General features: G+C 41.6%; 1 protein-coding gene across 3 annotated transcripts in view; it reads left to right on the top strand.

The window, feature by feature from the left end:
* Positions 1 to 14,426, top strand: part of ARHGAP19 (Rho GTPase activating protein 19) — a 71,299-nt gene extending 56,873 nt beyond the window's left edge. For 2 of the 3 annotated variants that reach the window (XM_057298964.2, XM_003825419.4), the window contains 4 exons: positions 1,292 to 1,390; positions 6,733 to 6,843; positions 7,382 to 7,460; positions 10,475 to 14,426. In XM_057298964.2, coding sequence (XP_057154947.1) covers positions 1,292 to 1,390; positions 6,733 to 6,843; positions 7,382 to 7,460; positions 10,475 to 10,485 — 300 coding nt within the window. In that variant the 3' untranslated portion in view covers positions 10,486 to 14,426. Of the gene's footprint in view, positions 1 to 1,291; positions 1,391 to 6,732; positions 6,844 to 7,381; positions 7,461 to 8,516; positions 10,430 to 10,474 lie in introns of those variants that run through there. The other variant, XM_034931238.3, reaches the window with a different exon arrangement.
* Positions 14,427 to 18,440: the final 4,014 nt, after the last annotated feature.

Here is an 18,440-nt window from a genome sequence, read left to right as displayed (position 1 = left end):
TCTGGATACACCTTGCTAAATACCTTCCCAGAACATTTTGCCAGTTAACACTCCCTTGAGTTGGATATGAGAGAATTTACCTTATTGTACCCTTGCCACCATCAGGAAAGATGCATTTTTTACTTGTCCCAGTTTATTCAGGAGGGATACTTACTAGCTAAGCTCTTCAGACGTGGCTAATTTTTCTGCCTGCCGAGACAATTAACTTTGAGAACCTCTTGGTACTTTTATGTAAAAGTAATTTTTTAACCTCCAGAACGTGAACTGATAAAATTCCCAAATTTTTACAGTTCCGAAATTTTAAAAGTATAGTTAGAAAAGGCAGAAGAGGCTGGGTGTGGTGTCTCACGCCTGTAATCCTAGCACTTTGGTAGGCCAAGGTGGGCGGATCACTTGAGGTCAGGAGTTCGAGATCAGCCTGGCCAACACAGTGAAGCCCCATCTCTACTAAAAATAGAAAAAATTAGCTGGGTGTGGTGGCGCACGCCTGTAATCCCAGCTACTCGCCAGGCTGAGGCATGAGAATTGCTTGAACCTGGGAGGCTGAGGTTGCAGTGAGCCGAGATTGTGCCACTGCGCTCCAGCCTGGCAACAGAGTGAGACTCTTGTCTCCAGCAACAACAGCAACATCATCAACAATCTGAAAAGGCAGAAGAGTAGAAGAGTTAAATGCTATATTATTATTACTTTTTAAGTGGGAAATGAATGGCTAATCAAAGCATTGAATAAGATTATTCAATGCATTGGGTCTTCTCGTTTTCCACTTTAGATACCTCCAGAGAGCTGATGTTGATAGCATTGACAAGTCTGCATTCTGATGTATTTCCTCTGATGGTATTGTTGGCAGGCAGTCATGATAGATGTCCATTTAAAGAGTTTTAGTAACTTAAAAAAATTCTGTATGCAATTTATGTTAAATTAGGGACTGTTTTAGATTGTGCCAGTAACTGTGTGGTTCCAAGATGCTTTGTTGCAAAAAAGTCTTGGCTAGCAGCTGGGGATCGTGGATAAATTTCATAAGCTCTCCAAGTCTCAGTTTTTTTGTCTGTAGAATGGGGACAGTAATTCCACATTCAAGGAATGTGGCGTGCAGAGCCCCTCAGAGCACTTGAATCCACTTCTTTTGGCATCATCATTTCTGACTTTGTGATTGGCTTTTTGACCTCCTAATCCATCTATGCGCAGACTCAGTTTTTCCTGGACTTTTATTTACACTTAGCTATTCGTTGTCACAGAATGCTGTGTCTTGATGGGAAAGTATTTATAAAATGTTCTCCATGTTTTCTTTTAGTTTAATAAGCAATCATTGACCCAGACACCCGGGCGAGAACCTTCTACTTCCCAGGTACAAAAGAGGGCTCGTTCGCGCTCCTTCAGTGGGCTTATTAAGGTAGGTATGCTGGGCTGTCGTTTTCAGCATTGATTTTTAGGAAATGTAACAATGTGATTTTTCTTATGCATAAAAAGTTTTCTTCTGTTTTTTGGGGACCCTATAAAGGGCTAGTTTATAAGGGGGTAAAGACAAAATGTTGAAAAGCTTTTATATTGCAAAGTGCTTTGCTGTGTTGCACATCAGAGAAGGGGCTCTGTGACGTGAGGAGTAGAAGTAAGGGTCCTTCCTTTTCTTCTGGGGCTAAGGGGCTAAGGACAGAGTCTGCATTCCTGAGCAGTGTAAGAGGCCCTTTTGTTTTCTGATCTGCTTCGAGTTACACACTTCTTTATGCAATTTGGTAAACCTGTGGAGAAGTGAGGAAGTTGAGACAGACTAGGGAAACTGTTAGAAAACTGGATTTTCCAATAGGCTAGTGAGTTTTGATACCCCAAATTTTTGTGAGCTTAATATTTTTAACAGTTGTTGTACTTTCTTCCATGTATCAAATTCAGTAAAAATCTTGTTTTTAAAACAAATACAAAATATGCTTCTACGTTATTGCTGCTATCACCATGTTTGCAGATTAAATTTATAAGTCTTCAAACTATCGGAACATGTAGTGAAGGAATATTGCCATCAGGTGGCAGTAGATAACTTGATCATGGGGTTCAAATTTCCATGCATGAACTAAGGCAAGGTTTTGGTTAACTTGGAGAGAGATGAGTGCTATACACTGCTTTTCTTTTCTATTTTTCTTTTTTGGAAGAGATTGCTGCCCCAAAAGCACTGAGTATCTTTTTTTTTTTTTTTTAATTTTTATTTCTGGGTACATGTGCAGGATGTGCAGGTTTGTTATATAGGTAAATGTGTGCCATGGTGGTTTGCTGCACCTGTAAACCCATCACCTAGGTATGAAGCCCAGCATGCGTTAGCTATTTTTATTTTTTTAATTTTTTTTTGAGACAGAGTCTCGCTGTTGTCGCCCAGGCTGGAGTGCAATAACATGGTCTCGGCTCACTGCAACCTCCCCCTCTTGGGTTCAAGCGATTCTCCTGCCTCAGCTTCCCAAGTAGGTAGGATTACAAGTGCCTGCCACCATGCCCAGCTAATTTTTGCCTTTTTAGTAGAGAGGGGGTTTCACCATGTCGGCCAGGCTGGTCTGGAACTCCTGACCTCAGGTGATTCACCCGCCTCAGCCTCCCAAATTGCTGGGATTACAGGCATAAGCCATTGCGTCTGGCCAGCTACTTTTCTTAATACTCTCCTTCCCCCCACTCCACCCCCCAGTAGGCCCCAGTGTGTGTTGTTCCCCTCCCTGTGTCCATGTGTTCTCATTGTTTAGCTCCCACTTTTTTGTTTAGATGGAGTCTCTCTCTGTCACCCAGGCTGGAGTGCAGTGGCTTGATCTCAGCTCACTGCAGCCTCCGCCTCCTGGTTTCAAGCCATTTTCCTGCCTCAGCCTCCCAAGTAGCTGGGACTACAGGCGTGCGCCACCATGCCTGGCTCATTTTTGTAGTTTTAGTAGAGACGAGGTTTCACCATGTTGGCCAGGCTGGTCTCGAACTCTTGACCTCAAGTGATTCACCCGCCTTGGCCTTCCAAAGTACTGGGATTATAGGCATGAGCCACTGCACCCGGCCAGCTCCTACTCATAAGTGAGAACATGTGGTGTTTGGTTTTCTGTTCCTGTGTTAGTTTGCTGAGGATAATGGCTTCCTTTTGTTTTTATTTTTGGTGTTTTGCCCTGCTTTTCTTTTAAAAATTACTTTGTTATTAAGATATATAATTCCAGCAACACAGGGAGCTCTTTGCTTAAAATTTAAAATTTTTGCCCTAAAAATAAATAACTTGTAATATTTATTTATTTATTTATTTATTTATTTATTTATTTTTGAGACAGGGTCTTGCTCTGCTGCTCAGGCTGAAGTACAAGTGGCACCATCATGGCTTATTGCAGCCTTGATCTCCTGGGCGCTCAGCGATCCTGCTACTTCAGCCTCCCAAGTAGCTGGGACCACAAGTGCATGCCATCATACCTGGCTGATTTTTAAATGTTTGTAGAGATGGGGTCTTGCTGTGTTGCTGGCCTTTTTTTTTTGAGACAGTCTCGCTCTATGCCTCAGGCTGGAGTGCAGTGGCGTGATCTCAGCTCACTGCAACCTCCATCTCCAGGGTTCAAGTGATTCTTCCACCTCAGCCTCCCTAGTAGCTGGGATTACAGGCGCCCACCACCATGCCCGGCTAATTTTTTCTATTTTTAGTAGAGTTGGGGTTTCACCATGTTGGCCAGCCTGGTCTTGAACTCCTGGCCTCAAGTAATCTGCCCGCTTTGGCCTCCCAAAGTGCTGAGATTACAGGCGTGAGCCACCATACCCAGCCTGTGTTGCTGGTCTTGAATTTCTGGGCTCAAGCGATCCTCCTGCTTTGGCCCCCTGAAGTACTGGGATTACAGATGTGAGCCACTGTGTCTGTAATTTTTTTTTTTAAGGTACAGCTGTTAGCATTTACAAAGTCATCTTACTGTAATTTTGGTCCTAGTTATAATTTATAGATATCTAGAATTCACTCTCAATCCTGACCTCCTGGGGCCAGTAGCTTCTAGGACATTAGGCTTACTTGACATCAAAATTTCCTTTGCCATCTACAGAGTGAAAAGGCAACCCTGGATTGGGAGAAAATATTTGCAAATCATATTTATGATTAGGGATTAATATCCATAATAATCTAAAGAACTCCTATAACTCAACAGAGCAAAAACAACCTCATTAAAAAGTGGGCAGAGGCCGGGCACAGTGGCTCACGCCTGTAATCCCAGTACTTTGGGAGGCTGAGGTGGGCGGATCACGAGGTCAGGAGATTAAGACCATTCTGGCTAACACGGTGAAACTCCATCTCTATTAAAAATACAAAAAATTAGCCGGGCATGTTGGCACGTGCCTGTAGTCCCAGCTACTCAGGAGGCTGAGGCAGGAGAATCGTTTGAACCCAGGAGGCAGAGGTTGCAGTGAGCCGAGATTGAGCCACTGTACTCCAGCCTGGGTGACAGAGCGAGACTCTGTCTCAAAAAAAAAAAAAAAAAAAAAAAATAGTGAGCAAAGGACTTAAATAGAAAAATCTCCAGAGAAGATGTACAGATGGCCAAGAAACACATGAAAAGATGTTCAACATCACTAATCATTAGGGAAATGTAAATCAAAACCACAATTAGATACCACTTCACACCCACTAGGATGACTATTATAAAAAAAAAAAAAAGCAACGGAAAATAACAAATGTTGATGAGGATGTGGAGAATTTGGAACCCCTATGCACTATTGATAGGAATGTAAAATGGAGGAGCCACTGTGGAAAACAGTATGGCAGTTCCTAAAAAATTGAAATAGAATGACCTTATGATCCAGCAATGCTACTCCCGGTATATAACCAAAAGAATTGAAAGCAGGGTCTTGAGGCAATATTCGTACACCCGTATTCATAGCAGCATTATTCACAAAAGCCAAAAGGCAGAAGCAACCCAACTGTCTATTGACTGATGAATGGATGACAAAACTTGGATATACAGATAATGGAACTTTATTTGTCCTTAAAAAGGAAAGAAATTCTGACATATCCTACAACATGCATGAATCTTGAAGATATTATGCTAAGAGAAATAATCCAGTCATAAAAGGAAAAATACTGTATGATTCCACTGAGGTACCTGTGAGTCAAGTTCAGAGACAGAAAGTAGAGAAGGTGGTTGGTTGTCAGGGGAGCTAAGAGTATGAGGAGAATGGGGAGATATTATTTAATGGGTACAGTATTTCTGTTTGGGAGGATGAGAAAGTTCTGAAGATAGATGATGGTGATGGTTGCACAACACTATTAATATACTTAATACCACTGAACTGTATACTTAAAAATGGTTAAAATAGTAAATTTTATGTTATGTTTATTTTATCATTGTTTAAAAAACTCCCTTAGCTAGAATCCTAAAAGTGCATTTACCTGCTTAGACAGGGCTAGTAAAACAAACATCGTTAGTTTACTCTTGTTTTTTTCTTCTCATTTGGAAGAATCTGTCATTCCCTCTGACTTCCCTGTCATAGAGATGATTGATAATCAGAAAAGTTATAGTCAGATAAATGTTTCTCTATGTGTTAGTCTTTTTTTTTTTTTTTTTTTTTTTTTGGTGAGACAGAGTCTCACTGTGTTGTGCAGGCTGGAGTGCAGTGGCATGATCTCTCTCAGCTCACTGCAACTTCCACTTCCTGGGTTCAAGTGATTCTCATGCCTCGGCCTCCCGAGTAGCTGGGATTACAGGCATGCACCACCACGCCCAGTTAATTTTAGTAGAGACAGTATTTCACCATGTTGGCCAGGCTGGTCTCAAACTCCTGGCCTCCAGCGATTCACCCGCCTCAGTGTCCCAAAGTGCTGAGATTACAGGCGTGAGCCACCGCTCCCGGCCTAAAATATTATTTTTGTGTTTTCCCTCAGCCTTATCAAGGTATAATTGACCATCTAGCCTGTCTGGATCCCTTTTTTGGCTAGAGTTTTTTCCTCCAGAACTCCTCTCATGTAAATTATTTATTAAATCAGAATGTTCTGAATATTGCTGCTGATATTTATAATGCAGGGTTTAATGTTCTAGTTTTGATATGTTCTTTTTTTAGAATTCAAATTTATTCTCTAAGGGAAAAAAAAAATTTCTCCAAAGATGGTAGAATTGTCACTGTTGGCGGTTACCTAAACTACATCATCTTCTAAGCTGTTCAGAGATGAAAGGGCTTTTAGTCTTGCTCTGAATGTCAGTACAGTCATGTGACCCCCTTAAGAAGGCCTCTACCTTCTTGTGGCTATATTAGGAACTCTTATAGAATGTCTCCAAATGTTCCAGTCCTGTGTGAGTAAATGACAGGGAGGAAGAAGTGCCTTAGAGAAGAGCCAGCCTAAGTATCCCTCAGTGGTAAGTAGGCGGGAGGGACGTTTTAAATAGTTGCCAGAGACAGCACATCTTTGGGGAAAAAAATTATATGATGAGTAACTGGTGTTTCTATATTGTGAGTAACTGGTCTCAGAGGCACACTGTAATTGACCTATATTAGCTTGTTTAAATCAACTATAAAGTTGCTTCTAACCTTTCAGCCCTTTTAAATGTGGAGGAAAAGTGATCACTTAAACAAAAGTAATGATTTTGGGTTTTTTTGGTAACATGCTTTGGCCTCTGTTGTATAAGATGGCCTGAGAGGGTCCATACAGGATTATCAGAATGCTGAGATTTTTTTAACCCAAGGACATTACAGTTTTGAAGGCTAGTATAGCTCCACTGTAGATGCAGTAGGTGTTTATAAATCAAATGTTTTCTGTTCTTAAATCAGCGGAAGGTCCTGGGAAATCAGATGATGTCAGAAAAGAAAAAGAAGAACCCTACTCCAGAATCTGTGGCCATTGGTGAATTGAAGGGAACCAGCAAAGAAAATAGGAACTTAGTAAGACACTGTTCTTTGGACTGTCTGTCTGTCTGTATATATTTGTAGAAAAGAGGAAAATTGATATACTGTCATCTGTTTTACTGTGTTTCTTTGGGCCATTCAAATGGCTTTTTCTCAATCCTTTCATTTATGCTACCTTCTTTCTGTTGGTTTTCATTGACTCATTCAACAAACAAACACATTTTGAATTCAAGAATGATATCACTAGTCACAAGCAGATGAGTAGTACAGTACAGTAGCTCCTTAAACAAGTGCTGGAGGAAGCAGTTAGTTCTTACTGGAAGATTCCACAGGTGACATTTGAGCCAGGCCTCCTAGGCTCTATATTACCTGTGGGGTGGTGGTTCAAGATATCCTAGGCATGCCTACTTCATTAAGCCAGCAGTAAATCAGTTAAGATTAGTGAGATATAAATACATCAGTCTCAGAAAAACTCTTCACATTGAAATTGAACAAATAATTCATTTGTTAGTAAAGTCTGTCTATAGGAATGCCATTAGAACATTGAAACCACTGTACAATTTTCTTATTACAGTTATTTTCTGGCTCTCCAGCTGTCACGATGACACCAACAAGATTGAAGTGGTCTGAAGGGAAGAAAGAGGGGAAAAAAGGTACTAATTGTACTTACTCTCTGTTCTTACTAAATGTAATTCCTTTCTGCATCTAGTCAGTAGCATTTGTTTGAATTCCCAGGATAGTACATTTGTAGTCAGAAGTGGCATAAAAATTACAAGGCCAGGTCCTTGCCCTTGAGTTCATTCACCAGATGGTTATTGAACCATTTACTCAGCATTGTCTTGGGTGCTAAGGGTAGAGCTGTGAACACAGACCCACATGGTCCCTGTGTTCTTGGACAGACAGGACACATGGGGGAAAATACCTTAAGAATACTTGCGAAGCAAATTAAAAACAAGTGTAAATGAATTTGTGAAACCAAGTTCAACAGTGCTGGGAGTATGCTTATGGACTAGATAGGTTCCTTTTCTGTGTAGGCCAGCCCTAATTAGTGAAGCTTTCTAGATCAACAGCTCGTGCCTAAGGATCCTGGAAGTCATATCATACAGCATATTTTGGGGGCTATTTAGGACAAAGAGGACTATTTAATGCTGGGACTGCTGATTGTCCCAGGCTCTTCTGGTAAAAGCCTGCTGTGCCTTCCTCTGAAGGAGCCAAGTGGGTCAATGGAAAGGCCGTGAGATTTGTGGTTAGTCCTGATGGGAGTTATCATTCCTCTGACCCAGGAAAACCACCCATTCTCTATGAATTCAAGTTTTCTCCTCTGAAAATGAGGACAAAAGTTACATCTGCTTCACAGATTTATTAATTTATTATGAGGCTCAATTGAAATAATGTTTTGGCAGCACATTGTCATTGTTAAATCATTAACAAGTGGTTATAGTTGTTACTGTAGAAAACAGGCTGAAACCTGGTCTTGTTATATAAGGCTCATGTGGCAGCTGAAGTGAGTCTGGTTTGACATGATTGTTTTATCACTGGGATATGAGCATAATTACTATTTGAGACATCAGCAATAGGCAGAGATCAAAAGCCTAATCCTTATGGATAAATTCTTTTCTGGAAAATTAGATTTCAGTATATTCTTCTTACTTATCCTTGAATGAATTATCTAAACTCTCTTTTCTTTCCTCATTGCTTCTGTCTTCCAGGCTGGGCTGTCTAATTGAGACAAGATGGGGGTTTGAGTTTTTTGTGTCTAAATATTTCTGTATGTCCATGAATCAAAACCAAGCATAAGTTATTTTTGAAGGCTACATTGTTTTGTATCAGTTACAACTTCTGTTGCTGTCATTTTTGAAAGACATGCGGAAATAATACCTTTCTGTATTGACAGCTCTACCTTGGAAAGAAAGAAAGACGTTTTTAAAAAACCAGTTTAATATTTCACCAATAAGCTTTAGAGCAGGGATTGTTGACCTTGTCATCTGTGGACTTCCTAAATGGTCTAATAAAGTTCCCAGTATTGTTGATGCAATCTTTTGTGTAGGTACATATGTGTATTTTTCTGGGGGAGAGAATATATGGTTCTAATTAGATTCTCAAAAATGTTAGTAGTTCAGAGAAGTCGAGATAATGAATGACCCTCAATTGGATCAGGCAATGGCATTTTCACTTTACTCTCTCCTGGTCACTTCCTCTATCTGGAAATGCCTTCCTGGTGTTATGATGCTACATTATTCTTGTTCTTCTTCCTCTTTAATTCTTTTCCTTATCTGCAGTGGCTTACTGTTGTTTGCCTATTCCACTACATCTTTATTTTTTTCAATGCTCTATCTTAAGTTCTGCTCTTAAGTTCTGTTCGTTTCTGCACCTGCTTCTCCTGCCTCTTTGCAGCTTGGTCTCCTTCCACTGCTCAGCTCTGCTCTCTGTATGATAACTACTTCCAGCCTGGCAATGCCAGGTCTGAACTCTCTTCAGACATTGGCAGTCTCCAAGCCCACAGATCCAGGTGCCTGCCATGTATTTCTTTTATACAACAATGAATATACAATCTCAGATTTTTTGATAGTGATGTTTATAATAAAAGTAACATATTCTTTGAAGAAGATAATGTAATTTTATTACTGTGATCAACAACATAATCCAAAAAGACTATTATTTAGTACAGGATTTCTCAACCTTGGCACACTACTGACATGTTGGTTCAGATAATGCTTTGTTGTAGGAGCTGCCATGTGCACTGTATGATGAGCAGCCTTCCTGGCCTTTACCCCATCGATGCTGGGAGCATCCTTCCCCCAGTTGTGATAAGTAAAAGTGCTTCTAGACATTGCCAAACGTCCCATGGTGGGTGAGGAGGCAAAGTCATCTCCACATGAGAACCACTGATTTAGCACCTACTTATTATGGCCATTATTTTCAGTAGTCAAAATCTTACCCATTCTTCAAAGTCTAGCCTAAATCTCACCTCCTCTTTGAAACTTTCTCTGGCTAACACAGCCAAATATAATACTTTTTCCTTTGAACTTATTAATGCTACAAAAATATTGACACTTAGTATGATTTACTGTATTTACTTCTTGTGTTATCTTATCTCTGTAACTAGTTTTTCTTCTAGAAGACAAAGGTCAGACTTAGTGTATTTGTGGCCTTCTGTCTCCTGTTCTTCTCATCCTCCGAAAAATGACAGTGCCTTGTGCTGAGTCGGCTTTTAGTAAACATTGAGTGTTGAGAGGGGCGGTGGTGGTAGGAGCATGAGTTCTGCATTCAGCTGGGCTTGGGTTCCATTCCCAGTTTTGCTGCTTAATAGCTTATATATTAGTCCTCGGGCAAATGAACTGTGTAGGCTGCGGATTCTTACTCTGTAAAATGGTAGGAGTAGTACCTCATATACTGGTTATTGTGAGGATAAATAATGTACATAAATAACTTAGAGCAGCACAAAATATGTACTTACTGTTAGCTGTTACGGCCATTAAGATGATTTAATGAACGAGATTATATCAGGCAGATGTTTATTTGGTAGAGTCACACATTCTTAATTAAACTCATTAGCCCTCAGTTTGGAGAAAATATTAAGTGTAGACCCTGTAGCTTTTGAGTGGGATGTTTGCAAAAAGAAATATTTAAGAACATGTCTAACGCTCTTGTTTTTCCTTCAACCTAGGATTTCTCTGAAGGATCCAGAGTTGTCTCCTATGGTCCATGCAGAATTTTCTGTTTAGTGGGCAGGTGTTATTCCTGCCCACAGCAAAGCTTGGACTTGCAGCTTGCTTGCTGCATTTTGAATTGTCAAAGCCAACTAATACCGTGACCCGACTGATACCTCTAACCTCACTCACTGGATGATGTTTGCAAGCTGTGCCTTCTGAGAGAGTGCTTAGGCCCTGTCTCTCTTTTTTAATATTATGGGGAAACCACTAACTATCCAACCAGCTTATACACCACACTAAGGTGGGCTTCAGTGCTCACTCAATGTGTTTAGGCAGATTCCACTTTTGAAAAAAAATATGAAATGTGTGCTCAACTGCCAGTAATTTTTTAAAAAGCACTGTCCCAGTGGATTGATGTTGTTTTTAATGGATATTTTGGGTTTTTCTCTGTTTTGATAGTATTGGGTATTTGGTTGTTTTTGTTTGTTTATTTCTTTGTTTTAAAAGCCATGTTTTTGGTTGGGCTCTAAGCTAGATATCTTTCCCTCTTTTTCACTTTGAGCTTTGGGAAAACTCTTTATCTTATGAGGCTATATTCCTCAATACCTAATTTGTGTCCAAAGAATTTATAGCTTTTCTGGACATTTTTTATTATTTCTTGGGTCTGACATCAGAGTATTTGACCTGCAGTATTGAAAAAGGAGAATTCAGAATGATACAGTATTTTAACAAATCTTAATTATTAAACTCTTTTCCTCCTTCCATTTCTCCCTCCCTTGTCCATCTCTCTCTCTTTCCCTTTCCTCAGTGATGTGAAAATAATTGTGTTTTGCTGAACTTGTTATCTTCATTCAATTTCCTCTTGACTAAAACATCTCTGGTGCCAATGTAATACTTCTGAACCAAATCACTGTGACTCAAGGAAAGTCACTGACAGCATAAGAGAAGTTTGCTAAAATATTTGTATGTGGGGGAAGCTCTGGAGTGTGCCTAGGAGGGGGCTGGCTGCCTTTATGTCCCAGGATGACTCTTTATGGGTGGGATTACATTGCACCCTCTGAGGGTGCAGGCTAGACCGTCTCCTGAGAGGAAGTTAGGATCAGAAAGAAGAAGCAAGCAGCAGCCTCTGCAGGGCTGACAGGATTTAAAGGAGAGAATGTTCTTATTTGGAAGCAGCTGTGGCTTGTCACCAATGTTCAAGGAGTGTTACTGTTCCGCCCTCTCCTTGTCAGAAGGGACACAGGTGGTAATTTGGAGATGGGGCCAGAGCTTCTGGCTTTTGGATTTGGTGTGTTCACTTGTGTTGGATAGAGCAGTGGCATGGCTTTGACCTAGTATGAACTGGTGTCTGCCCAGAGAGCAGCATGTAGCAGGGGGGAATGCTCAGGTTTGTGCCTGGCTCTGTGGAGCTGTACAACCCTTCTCACCCTGTGGGTTGGAGCCGAGTCAGGCCACTATGGGGAAGCAGTTGCCCCACAAAATGTGGTTTGCTGACCTATTTCTAAACTGTTGAATATGCTGCACCATTGCTGAAATGAAAGATGACTCTGGGGGAGCAGAGCTTGGCCTTGTGCCCAGCTGGCAGCCCTCTCTGCCAGCCTTTCTGCTGCTTTTGCTGCTGTAACAGCAATAGTGGAGAAAAATGTAAAATTTGGTCTTCCAGCTTAATGCAGTGTGAACAATAGATGGTTAGGAAAACAAAACTGCTTAGAAGCCCCTTTCTCTAGAGCAGTTTTATGTCATTTTTAAAAACACATATTAGCAAATTCGTTTGCGTAGGTTTCTATTAAATATTTGACTTTTTTTTTCTTATTAAGAAAATGAAATCCCTTACACCAGGTATCAGTTAATTCAAACAGAAAACCCTTTTGGTATCACCAAATTGAAATGGTATTCTTCCTTAACTCTTCCTTCTTTCCTTTATTTGTTTAGACATGCTTCATCCTGAAGTGGTGCTATGGTCTGTTAAACAGGGCTGGCATCAGGTAGAGGGAGCAGAGTGGTGACCTGATAGCTCCTGTCATCGTGTTAGTTTTTGATTCTATTTAAGGGAAGTAGCTGAGATTTAGACGGATGTAGATGCTCTTTGGGTGAATGGAATCATAAGCAAAGGTTGTGTTCTGGGGTGAGGATCATGAGAGAGATATTTATCACATGCACATGCCTTTATATAGCTGGTCTCCTTGGGTGGTTTATGTGTGTTTTGTTTATTTATTGAATATGTTTTCCCTTGCTTTAGGGGTTTTATAGGTCATTTTTCTTAATAGAAGCTGTGATCGACTTAGAATCCAAATTTGAGGAGTAAGCAGCATAACCTTCTACCTTGTAATATGTAACTATTCTAATCCTGTGGAATCTTACGGAAAACACAGAGAAAACCCCTTTTATCATTTGCCACAGAAGGCTGCTGTCTCCCTTCTGATTTGGTGGGCAGGTATTGTTTTTGAGCCAGTATTTAACAGAGTTTTTTAATCTATAAGATTTTTTTTGAATCTATTTCATTGTGTTTGTTTTTCATGTTGGAACCATCTCTCTGGAAGTGCCTCTTCTTGTGGCTTTTACAACTTCATTTCTTTCTGGGGTCACCTGTGATGGGCTTTGATGTGGTGTCAATTTGGGGCCTTGTGTTTGTGCCAGAGGGATACACATATTAAACTGCAGGCCACCTTCCTGGTCCAGACTGTACTGTGTGAACCCCACTGACTAAATTAGTGAGAACCATAGGCGCTGGAATTTCTCACCTTTTACAATGATAGACTTTTGCATTGGGACCAATGAATCTGGTGTGAAAAACCCTGCTGTAGTAGTGAAAGAGCATCAGGAGATACTGACTGTACCTGAGGGCCAAAATAGGAGCAGGTAACGAACCGTAAAAAAAGGAGCAGGTAATGAATCGTAACCAAAACTACAGTTGATCCTCCACAAAGGAAAGCTCTTTACCCAGAATGTCCTTCCAGAGTCATTCAGGAAGGACAAGGGAACACCCTTGGGAAATGGGCTAGTGGAGGGCTGTTGACTGCAGTGACACCTGGGTGCTCCGGAGGTATCTGTTCTGTTGACCTGTAAGGAAGCAGTCGATCCTAGAGTGTCAGAACAGAGCCATTCTCTCCTGAGTAGGAACGTTTCTGTTCAGCTTCCCTCACAGCAGCCTGTGTTAGCATGCAGTTGAAAATACTGCCGTCTAGGAGAACCTGTGGTCACTGGGAACGTGCCCCACAGTGACTGGCCATGCAACCAGGTGATTTTTAGGAATAGATGTCTCTAGACTCTGTCTCCTTTCCTACAAGGCCTCACACAGATGCTTGAGGCTAATGGCCCCCATTCTGAGGTCATTTTTGTGTAGAACTCCTTTCCCCAGGAGAGAGCCTTATCTCTGCCCTCCTTTACCCTGAAGGCTTCAAACGGAAGACAGGACCTAGATCTAAACCTAGATACTAGCATTTTGTGGGATTGTCTAGAATTTGGGGAAGATTTGGGTTCCTAAGATGCACAAGCGTTTTACACCAGTGGTGATTAACTCAACTAAAACCCACTGTAGGAAGTTAGCTTCCCCAGACAGCTAATGCCGAGATCTTCTACCAGCGTAGAGTTGACAGAAGCAGGCCAGCGAGGAGGTGTGGGACATAATAGCCTGAGTGCTTGGGTTACCATGGAGACTGGAGTGTGTGAGGCCACAGCCTGTGCTAAAGAGCCATGGAGCCCTCCCCTGGCCATGTCTGGGGACAGATAGAACCTGTTGGGGGAAATATTCCCTCACCCCAGGGTTCTTTCTGCAGAGCAAGGGTTGCCTTTGTCCTATCCCTGAGCTTGCTCAACAAGAGAAACAAGGTTTCTTAAGTGTTTTGGTTAAAGTTTTCATTCTTATTTGACTATGTGTATGTAATTGTAAAGAAACGATCCTATGCATTGTCTTTCTTTTATATTCTTGTAATATTCTGAAATTAAAATTGTTTTGTTTCATATCCAGAGGATTTGACTGGTCTATTCACATTTTGGCTGTTGATGTTGAAGAGAGAGTTTTTCTCTTGTTCTGAGGAAAGTGAAGCCTCTAGAAAGGCTCCTCTTTGGCTTGTTTTTAGGTGGGTGGGTGGGTTCAGGAGGAGCGGGGCTTTTGGCTGATAAGAAGTATGATTTGGAGCCTCTGGGATCCTGAGCTTCCTAATTTCCCATGGCTGAGTCTAGAATGCTTCACATAGATTTCAGTTTCTCACATAATTTTTATTTCTTCATTTAAAAATAAGGAGTGATGGTTACAATAACAGGAAAACCTAGATGAAGTTTTCATCTGAGGCAGGAAGGTGTGTTTAGACAGCTCATGTTGAAATGTTCCTGCTGCTGTCTTGGTGGGCTTGGGCTGCTTTAACAGAACACCATAGACTAGGTGGCTTCTCAACATCAAAAATGTGCTTCTTACAGTTCTGCAGTCTGGGGAGTCCAAGAGCATGGTGCCAGCAGATTGGGTGTCTGCTGAGGGTGCACTCCCTGGTTCACAGACAGCCGTGTTCACTGTAACCTCACATGGTGGAAGGGACAAGGGATCTCTCTGGGGCCTCTTTTAGAGGAGCACTAATCCTATTCATGGGGGCCCTGCCAAAGACACTCACAAAGACCCCTCCTACCAAAGACCCTACCTCCTAATATCATCACATTGGAGATTAGGTTTCAAAGTTAATTTGTGGGAATACAAACATTTAGTCTATAGCAGCTATTTTTTTTTTTTTTCCAAGACAGCATCTTACTCTGTCACCCAGGCTAGAGTGTAGTGGTGCGATCTTGGCTCACTGCAGCCTCCACCTCCCAGTCTCCGGTGATCCTCCCACCTCAGCCTCCCAAGTGGCTGGGGCTACAGGTGTGTGCCACCACACCCAGCTAATTTTTGTATTTTTTGTAGAGACGGGGTTTCGCCATCTTGGCCAGGCTGGTCTTGAACTCCTGTACTCAAGTGATATGCCCGCCTCAGCCTCCCAAAGTGCTGGGATTACAGGCGTGAGCCACTGTGCCCAGCCTATGGCTGCAATTTATTAGGTATGTGACTTTGGGTAAGTCCCTGAATCTCCTGTCCCCTCATCTGTAAGGTGGGGAGAACGGTATACATCTCAATAACAAGGACTTCACATGGAGGATTTTAATCTAAGGTCTGTGGTTATGCTTCAGGACAATAGTTTGCCCCTCTAATTCTATGTAAAATTTTATGTACATTTGCATTTTTCTAGGGGAGAGATTTCATAGCTTCTACAAGAATCTCAGAGGAATCCTTGACGATTAAAATACTGAGAATCACTAGCTTTACACAGTGCTGGCAGATGGCAATTATTCATTAAAGGTTAATTCTCTTTCTCTCTGCCAAGGGTAAATTTTATAATCAGCAGGTTATTGATGCTGACATAGCTACTTTGATGACAAAGATGTTGTTTAAATCCTGAATAGAAATAAACACTCTACAGTTGTCTTTACTCTGTTACCTACCCACACACTCCTCTTTTGCCATGTTAGCTTCTGAGGCGCTATTCAGAACTACTTGTCCCTCTCTCCCCAGCCCTCAAGGGCCAGCTTGTATTACTCACTGTGAAGAAAGGAACCAGGTCCTTCAAAATGAAGCATGGAGAGACTCTTAAAGTTACATGTGGGAAACTGGGTGATGCCAAGAAAAGGGAGTGGTGGGGGCAAGAGGGACATTTTGAAAAACAGGAAGAGGACCAAAATGCTGAGTACGGTACTGAGCACATAATCATTAATCACTGAATTGTAGAAAGGACTGAAGAGGTAGACAACGCATTAAATAGTGGAAAGGGGCCAGGCACAGTGGCTCACAACTGTAATCCCAGCACTTTGGGAGGCTGAGGCAGCTGGATCATCTGAGGTCAGGAGTTCGAGACCAGCCTGACCAACATGGTGAAACCCCATTTCTACTAAAAATACAAAAATTAGCCGGGTGTGGTGGCACACACCTGTAATCCCAGCTACTTGGGAGGCTGAGGCAGGAGAGTCACTTGAACCCAGGAGGCGGAGGTTGCAGTGAGCTGAGATCGCACCACTGCACTCCAGCCTGGGTAAAGACTCTGTCTCAAAAAAAACAAAAACAAAACAAAAAACGTGAAAAGGGAAGATAGAAAAACAGAAACGTGTAAAGAGTTTTCCTCTCAGTCCCCCTTCCTGGCGGGCTAGTTCCATTAGCTTTGCCTGCTATGTGGGCTGCCCACTTTTTGTTCCTACCTGTATTCCTGATTTTGAGGGGTTCAGGGAATGGGAATGGTGAAGACTGCTGAACCCCAGGCCAGAGGGTATGGTGTAGAGGACGTCATGCTTGCTGAGATGCTTCAAGGCCCAGCCTCTTGATTTTCACTATAAAAAAAAAAAAAAAAAAAAAAAGAAAAATTGAAGTTGAGCAATGACCAAGTCTTGGTTCAAATTGATCATTAATATCTAATCCTTTGTCATCAGCATCCAGTGCCCAGAACCTGAGTGTTCTATCCTAGAGTCGGGATTAGGGTGAGTAGCTGGGGCCACTGGTGTCATGCTAGCTCTCCTCTTTTATTCTCAGAAATAGGTTGTTTTTATTTTCAATGCCTTAGTATTGAGGAGTGCTTATTTCAATTGAACCATATCTGTGGGCAAAAGAGAAAAGAAACAGGCTGTCTAAAAATCATGAGCCCAAGGGGCAAAGAAACCAAAAAAGTGGGGCCAGTGGGCTAGAAAAGAGCTGTAATTCAAGCTAACAAGGTACACAGTTGACCCTCGAACAGTGCTGGGGTTAGAGGCACCAACCCCCATGCAGTCAAAAATCCACATATAACTTTTGGCTTCCCCAAAACTTAACTACTAATAGCCCTATGGATAACATAAAGTCAATTAACACATGCTTTGTATGTTACATGTATTTCATATAGTATTCTTATAATAAAGTAAGTTAGAGAAAAGAAAGTGTTAAGAAAATCCTAAGGAAGGGAAAAATAAATTTACTATTCATTAAGTGGAAGTGGATCATCGTAAAGGCCTTCATCCTCATCATCTTCACATTGAGTAGGTTGAGGAGGAAGAGGAGGGGTTGGTCTTGCTATCTCAGGAGTGGCAGAGATGGAGGAAAATCTGCTTGTAAGTGGACCTGTGGAGTTCAAACCCATGTTTTTCAACTGTACATGGTCCAGGGCATATATATATATATATACATATATACACACACACACCAACCTTGGGGGAAATGTCAGTTTTCCACATGGACACAGCTGGGGCTCTCTTGACTCATGGCAATTGCAAATTTAAGGTTGCAGTTGAGGCTAGGCACCATGGCTCACACCTGTAAACCCAGTACTTTGGGAGGCTGAGGCAGGCAGATCACTTGAGCTCAGGAGTTCGAGACCAACCTGGGCAACAAGGTGAAGCCCTGTCTCTACTAAAAATACACACACACACACACACACAAAATAGCTGGGCGTGGTGGTGTGTGCCTGTGGTGCTAGCTACCCAGGAGGCTGAGGTGGAAGGATCACTTGGGCCCAGCAGGTGGAGGCTGCAGTGAGCCAAGATCATGCCACTGCACTCCAGCCTGGCTGACAGAGTGAGACCTTGTCTTAAAAAAAAAAAAAAAAAAAGGTTGCAGTTGAGATCAGCTCAGGGGGGAAAATAATAGCCCTCAAAGGAAAAATGTGAATATGATATACATGGATATATTCTAAACATTATATCTAATTATAAAGAATGAATCACAAAATTAAGCATCTTAAATATAGGCATGAAAAAATAACCCTCAACCAGGAAGCTGCAGCTCTGTCAGATTGCATCATTTGAGAACCAAGAAAAGCAAGTTAGCATACTAAGCATGAGAGAAGCAGAGGTTATTCCTCTGATGCAGTTAAATATTACTCATTTCCTTCCTTCCCTCCTTTCATTCTTTTTTTTTTTAGAGATGGGGATCTCAATATGTTACCCAGGCTGGAGACAGGAGTTCAGTGGTTATTCGGTGGCTAGTTCAGGTTCTGTGAT

Source organism: Pan paniscus, chromosome 8, assembly GCF_029289425.2.
Source record: "Pan paniscus chromosome 8, NHGRI_mPanPan1-v2.0_pri, whole genome shotgun sequence".
NCBI classification, from domain to species: domain Eukaryota; kingdom Metazoa; phylum Chordata; class Mammalia; order Primates; family Hominidae; genus Pan; species Pan paniscus.
Note: the sequence above shows the minus strand (reverse complement) of the source record. Positions and strands in the feature narration are given on the sequence as shown.